The sequence below is a fragment of the Oncorhynchus tshawytscha genome, linkage group LG02 (genome assembly GCF_018296145.1).
Source record: "Oncorhynchus tshawytscha isolate Ot180627B linkage group LG02, Otsh_v2.0, whole genome shotgun sequence".
NCBI classification, from domain to species: Eukaryota; Metazoa; Chordata; class Actinopteri; order Salmoniformes; family Salmonidae; genus Oncorhynchus; species Oncorhynchus tshawytscha.
This window is the reverse complement of record NC_056430.1, coordinates 11,377,451-11,384,950: the sequence shown is the minus strand read 5'-3', so window position 1 is coordinate 11,384,950 and position 7,500 is coordinate 11,377,451. Positions and strand designations below refer to the sequence as shown.

The 7,500-nt window shown below is 42.5% G+C and overlaps 1 protein-coding gene across 1 annotated transcript in view; it reads left to right on the top strand.

Moving 5' to 3' along the window:
• The window catches only part of LOC112240385 (copine-5-like), a 291,942-nt gene extending 286,719 nt beyond the window's left edge, over positions 1-5,223 (top strand). Inside the window, exon 21 of the mRNA XM_042330249.1 lies at positions 2,526-5,223. Coding sequence (XP_042186183.1) covers positions 2,526-2,714 — 189 coding nt within the window. The 3' untranslated portion in view covers positions 2,715-5,223. The remainder of the gene's footprint in view (positions 1-2,525) is intronic.
• Positions 5,224-7,500: the final 2,277 nt, after the last annotated feature.

Here is a 7,500-nt window from a genome sequence, read left to right as displayed (position 1 = left end):
ACATCACATCTCATGGGCAATTAAGCTAGGAAAGAATCTTTTGGCATGCCTGGTCCATCCCTGGCAATCTTCTGCAGATATGTCCAGGCATCCAGCATTCATTGCGTCCAGGAGGGACATTTGATCATGTGGATGGTAAACCTTCCACCTCCGTGAGGAAAATAATTCCTCTATGGGGTTGAGGAATAGAGAGTAAGGTGGGAGGAAAATAATTCCACTATGGGGTTGAGGAATAGAGAGACAGGTGGGAGGAAACACCATCCTTGGATGGTCTGCAAACCACTCTGTGACTGCACTGGAGTGGTGAAATGCCAGATTGTCCCATACAAGTACAAACATGTGTTGGCCGGTGTTGTACGGCTCAATTAGCAGTTTGTCTAACAGCCATCCATCAGAGGATATTGCTGCACACATTGTGATGTTGTCCCCTCTGGCCTGGGACATCCACCCCTCTGGCCCGGGACATCCACCCCTCTGGTCCGGGACATCCACCCCTCTGTCCCGGGACATCCACCCCTCTGGCCTGGGACATCCACCCCTCTGGTCCGGGACATCCACCCCTCTGGCCCGGGACATCCACCCCTCTGGTCCGGGACATCCACCCCTCTGGTCCGGGACATCCACCCTCTGGCCCGGGACATCCACCCCTCTGGTCCGGGACATCCACCCCTCTGGCCCGGGACATCCACCCTCTGGTCCGGGACATCCACCCCTCTGGCCCGGGACATCCACCCTCTGGCCCGGGACATCCACCCCTCTGGCCCAGGACATCCACCCCTCTGGCCCGGGACATCCACCCCTCTGGCCCGGGACATCCACCCCTCTGGCCCGGGACATCCACCCCTCTGGCCCGGGACATCCACCCCTCTGGCCCGGGACATCCACCCCTCTGGCCCGGGACATCCACCCCTCTGGCCCGGGACATCCACCCCTCTGGCCCGGGACATCCACCCCTCTGGCCCGGGACATCCACTGTGGCTCTTTTCCCAATCACATTCCTTCCTCGCCACCGTGTTTTGAAACCAGCCTCATCCACAAAGATGAATATGTAGGGTGTTTGCCTGGCTTCAATCTCCATGACTCTCAAAATAAATCCACAAGGCAACATAAGAGTTAGTCTATTACGGTAGTTTACATTATACCTAAAACATGCCATTGTGTGCCTCTGCCCTGTTTGGTTTTGTTCAGAACCAGTTCTGTATTTTATAGTCATTTTACCTGGACATATTGGTTCCTGAGTTGCTTGACTCGTTCAGAGTTCCTCTCAAAGGGGACAGTGTACAACTGCTTCATCCTGACTTGATGTTGTTTCAGGGCTCTAGAAATAGTTGTTATGCTTACATTGTGAATATTTCAAAATGTAATGTTGTCTGCCAACACTCATCCCGAATCTCAGTGAGTTTTATGCCATTGTTTCTGATGACCATATCAACGATTGCAGTTTCCTGCAAAGCAGTGAAAATCCTACCTCTCCCGCCTGTGGGAGGTAACCGTTGGGTCCTAAGCAGAAATACAAAAACAATTACACACCAGTGGGTTTGGAGGCTTTGCTCAATTTACTTCTGTAATGAGCAGTTCAGTCAGATGACCTTGCAGAATGCACATCTTACCTGTTGTTTTGCCAGAAATTTCTCACAATAGATTCCACTGTTGAGCGTTGCAGATTAGGCTGCACTCTCAGACCAGCCTCTCTCATTGATAGACCATGATTTATTACATGATCAAGTATAGTAGCCCTAATCTCATCTGAGACTACAGCTCTTGATCTTCCTCTCAGTCTTCTTCCACCATGCATACGTACTCCTCTTCCTCTCCCAGCCACTCTTCTTCCTCTGTCAGCCACTTCTCTCTCTCTGTCTGGGTCCATGTTTACATTACAGTACAGCATTATTCCTAAGATGTCCCCTCTTGTACAGATGGTAATGATATTGAAAGACTAACACCTGGGTAGGTGTTCAGCTACAATGGGAATCAGCTGTGGTTGGTCTAATTGTTTTGATAGTATTTTATTTTTTAGATGTGGAATATATTTCAATACGGTATCACTGTAGAAATGTAGCAAATTGCTGTTTTATTCAATTTTGTGTTATTTTAGGTTTTGAACATAAGTTGAACAGTTTTGAAGAGTAGGTAAACATTTGCAAATTGGCCTGTAGGTACATATAGAGTTTTGGTGGCGGTTGTGTCTGAGTGAGAAAAGAAATCATGAAATTTGATGTAGTCATTGAATGTATTTTGTGCCAAAGCAATGAAAAATGATCCACAGTTTAGCCCATAGACTGCTGTTGTGCTCACTGTGTGGAGGGTTTTGACCTAAGCAATGAAAAATGATCCACAGTTTAGCCCACATAGACTGCTGTTGTGCTCACTGTGTGGAGGGTTTTGACCTAAGCAATGAAAAATGGGTCCTAGCGATTGTAAAAAAATGTTTTTAAAAACTGTACATTGGAAGTGTTTATTTATAACGTCATATTCATGAGCTGTTATGAGAAGTTGTCATAAGGTATTTTGTCTCTCCTTGCCAGTTTGTCCCATTCAGAGACTACATGGATCGTACAGGGAACCATGTCCTCAGTATGGCCCGGCTAGCCAAGGATGTCCTGGCTGAGATCCCTGATCAGTTCATCTCTTATATGAAGAGTCGGGGCATCAAACCCAACCCTGCACCGCCCCCCTACACACCCTCTGGACACACACACCACACACAGATCTGACCACCTCACACACACACCTTTACACTGAGTACTGATGAGAGAGACACCATCAAAGATTTGCAACCCCTTGGAATCACGGGAGGGGAACTCTCTGTCTACTTCCTGATTGGAACATCGAGACAGGAAGTGATGTAAGAGGAAGCCATTAAAGCTACAGGTGTTTGTGTCAGAACTCTCCCGGACAGGTAACTCTCTGGACTGGGGAAGACAACAGTGTTTCTGTTCATTGTGGTTTTATCTATTCTGTTTGTCTCTCTGGAGGAAAAGACAGACCACCATGGAGAGATTATATGTTGCTGTGCCATACAAGGACTATGGTGATCGATGACTTGTCTTTTTATCAACATACATGGGCCTGTGACTGTTTTCTCTTGCATTGTTAAAGAGCAGGTGTGATCGAGGGGTCATGTTGTGGTTGAAACTTGTGCCTGTCTGTAGAGGGGTCATCTAACCGACCAAGTGGAACCCTCGTGTGAACACTGACATCTCACCTTCCACCTTTGATCTTGCATGTGATTGGTGTATTGGAGCGCGTGTGTTAAGGTGGTGATGTTTTTAGAAACCTTTCCATCAGTTTACTAGTTTGTTTTGGCCCTCAGACATGTCTACATATTGATTTGTAACTTCATCATTCTAGTTTGTTTTGGGCCTCAGACATGTCTACATATTGATTTGTAGCTTCATCATTCTAGTTTGTTTTGGGCCTCAGACATGTCTACATATTGATTTGTAGCTTCATCATTCAAGGTGAAAAAAAAGAAAAGTATTTGAAATGTTTTGTTTCATTGCTTCACTAAGTTTTTCGTACTCCCATAAGTTATTGATTCTTCTCTTGCTTTACATTTCAAAGCATGTTTGTGTAGGATGAAATATGCCTGTATGCCTGTATTTATAATGTATCAAAGTGGCATGGATATATAAGGATATATAATGAATTTGTTTTTGTTTAATTATTTGATCATTTCTAGGTACCTTCCCAGTTTAGATTTCTCTACAACACACAGTTAGTTAGATAGTTAGCAATACGATTAAGCACAAGGGCAAGATACTTCAACCACCACAGCAATCGGTAGAACCTGTCTGTGACGTCATCGTAACTGTGACATACATGGCCACACCTGTAACATACATCATCATAAGTATTGGTTTTGATAGTTGACCAGGTCATATTTGGGATCAGTCAAAGATATTTAAAATATACAAATTATTACGCAATTCAAAAGCACAAAAAAAATCATCTAATACTCTTTCAACTATTCACATTTTTTTCTCTCTTTTCATCTCTCTCTTTCCATAGCGAATGGGTTTTTGTTTATTGATATTAAACCTCTCCGGATAAAGACAGTAAATGTATCCACTTGAAGAATGTTTTATTCTATGAATGAATATTTTATTCTATGAATCCTTTTCATGATCAACAATAACTCGCCCACCAGTCCTTTATCTCTCTCTCTCTCTCTCTCTCTCGCTCTCTCTCTCCATCTCTATCTATCTATCTATCTAGATTTTCTGGAATCAGAAGGGGTAATTTTGGGAAAGTTCATTTTGCCATCCGTTATACAACTCTCTCCTCTTACGAGTTGGAGTGATTTAGAGTTAAGAGTCAGAGTGATTTAGAGTTAAGAGTCGGAGTGATTTAGACCTAAAGTATTAATAATTAGTACTTTACAACAATACATATTCCTCCCCATCAACTTTAAGGAAAGCACTTTGTTCTATTCCTTAAAGGTGTACTGGTACCTCCATATGTGTTTTATTAGGGGGGAGATGATGATGATGATCGTATTGATATATCACATGGTAATATCCTTGTTTGTTTTGTTCTGGAATGTGTGTGATGATAAGCCATTTAATCTGCAGAGTACATTACAACAAAAGTATAGAATTGAATAGAATTGCACATTGACTTGAATAGGCAGGTTCATTCTAGTAGTTCTATTTCTATATAGAAAGACAATATCGCTCCTCAAATCCTGATCTGTAGGGTTGCCAGATTGTGTACTGCACATCCATCCACTCACCTGGGGCACAAAGGCAAGACAGTGTTTTATATGTCATGCCGACATCTGTAACATAGACACCATCTTATCCAGATCATGTGCATGGCAGTGGCAAGTAATGGCAGCAAGTTCAGTGGACTGTTTGCTTTCTCTTCTGTTTGGTCTCTCGTGCCTGGCCATTTCTGTTGTTAGGGTAAGCTCTGTAGTTAGGAGATATCACCCATAAGGAAACTGTAGCCGACCAGCATGTTGCACAGTCCATTGTTTAATACTGTTTAAAATATGTGGGTTTTATATACACCTCTTTCCATGTTTGTTGTTTAACTCTCTGGGTTTCTAAATTGCATGGTTCCCCTTTTTTTCCTTTGCAGCGGTTTTAATTGTACATGATCGTTGTCATACGGTGTGTTGTGAAAGGCTTTCATTGGATTGCCATGAATTAAAATGAATTCAAAAAAACGAATGACTGCTTTTTATAAAAGTTGTTGGAGAGTTGCACTTTGATGTAGAGGTCTTCACGAGTCCACCCGAATACCAGAGGTTACAAAATTATAACTTTTCTGTCTTATCGGGTTGGGTCCTGTTTCATTGTCATTGGGTCTCGGGGTCTATGTAATTAAAGCTGATAAACCACGGCTCTGCATAGCCTGGAACATATTTAATTTACGCTAAGAAGATTGATTGACTTCTATAAGGCTTAGCAAACATACAAAGACATAAACCAGAAGAGCAACTTGGCTGATAAACATACTTTTGTTGTCAGCTGGGTCCAATCGGGTCTGGTCTAACCCGGACCCATTACAGTACGGGTAGGGTCTAAGTCTGGTTGTCATCAGGGCCGCTCGGGTCCGGGTCTGATTGTCCTCGGTTCCGTTCGGGTCCTTTACTTTGATAACCTATTAGTTATTTCACTCAACAGACTGTACTGTAAGGACTGTAGACGTTTTGCCACTAACAACATACTGTAGTCCTTCCTAAAACAAATTGTGAAATTACTGGATCACGATTTGTTTTATGAGGCTAATTCAAATATGTTTGCCTCTGGACAGTTTTTACAGCAGTGGGCTAAATCAGGGTCACACAGAGTGTTTCTGGGTAGTCTTAAACAAATCATAAAACACAACATGCAAGGCGCCCCACCTCTGCTTTCTGAAACAGGAGTCTGCACTGTGCACAGGGAGCTGCTGGGGATTTAATGTTTAATGGACCTTTTACAGAAGTGGGCTAAATCAGGGTCACAGAGTGTTTCTGGGTAGTCTTAAACAAATCTACTCTGAAAGAAAAGTATACACCTCACACACATGGTTATGGGCTTAAAAACAAGAAGACATCTGTACCATGTCAGATATAGAGGTGAAATGTATTACGTTTTGAGTTCGCATCCCAATATTACACTTTATATACATCACAGAAGACTGAAATATAACTAAACCGGAAACACCGAATTTTCAACATATTTTTTAAAATAATGTTTATTAATTAATGCTATATTGTTTGTACTCAATGTATATAGACTTGTTTTTTTCTACTGTACTGTATGTTTGTTTATTCCATGTGTAACTCTGTGTTGTTGTATGTGTCAAACTGCTTTGCTTTATCTTGGCCAGGTCGCAGTTGTAAATGAGAACTTGTTCTCAACTGGCCTACCTGGTTAAATAAATAATGGTGAAATAAAAATTTAAAAAATAATGAAATTCCACCCATGAGGCCACTAGGTCATTTGACTGCAGGAAAAGGCTATAAATTGATTTGTCTCACGTTGCCTAATCTCCCATTGCCAACCAGAACACTAAGGCCTAACACGGAACCCAAACCGGCTGCGTGCGTGCACCATCGTGCGCTGTCATGCATAACAGTATTTTGTCCCCCTACACCAAAGGTGATCATGACACGCAGGTTAAAATGTCAAAACAAACTCTGAACCAATGACATTAATTTGTGGACAGGTCGAAAAGCATTAAACATGTATGGCAATTTAGCTACTTAGCCTGCACATGCTAGCTAACGTTAATTTGTCCTATTTAGCTAGTTAGCTTGCACATGCTAGCTAACGTTAATTTGTCCTATTTAGCTAGTTAGCTTGCACTTGCTAGCTAACGTTAATTTGTCCTATTTAGCTAGCTTGCTTGCACATGCTAGCTAACGTTAATTTGTCCTATTTAGCTAGCTTGCTGTTGCTAGCTAATTTGTCCTGGGATATAAACATTGAGTTGTTATTTTACCTGAAATGCACAGGGTCCTCTACTCCGACAATTAATCCACACATAATACGGCCAACCGAATAGTTTCTAGTCATCTCTCCTCCTTCCAGGCTTTTTCATCTTTGAACTTATATGGTGATCGCATCTAAACTTTCATAGTATTACCACGACAACCGGCCACAAAGTTCGTCTTTCAATCACCCACGTGGGTATAACCAATGAGGAGATGCACGTGGGTACCTGCTTCTATAAACCAATGAGGAGATGGAAGAGGCGGGACTTTCAGCGCGATCTGCATCAGAAATAGGAATGACTTCTGTTTTAGCCCTTGGCGTCGCAGACGGTGCAATAATTGAATAACATGAATTTCTACATTTATTTTGCGACGCTCGCGCATGCGACGTGTCCGGTCTGGTCAGCATGTTAAGGAGTAATTCCTAAAACAATGTCCTATAAAGAAGGTCTGTTCTCATTGACACTAACTAGTCCAGTGATCAGCTTCCCTGTTCCAGCTCAGTGTTGTTGTCACATTTCCCTGAACTCCAACACTTTCACAGAAAAATGGAACACCTTCAAAGTTCTATC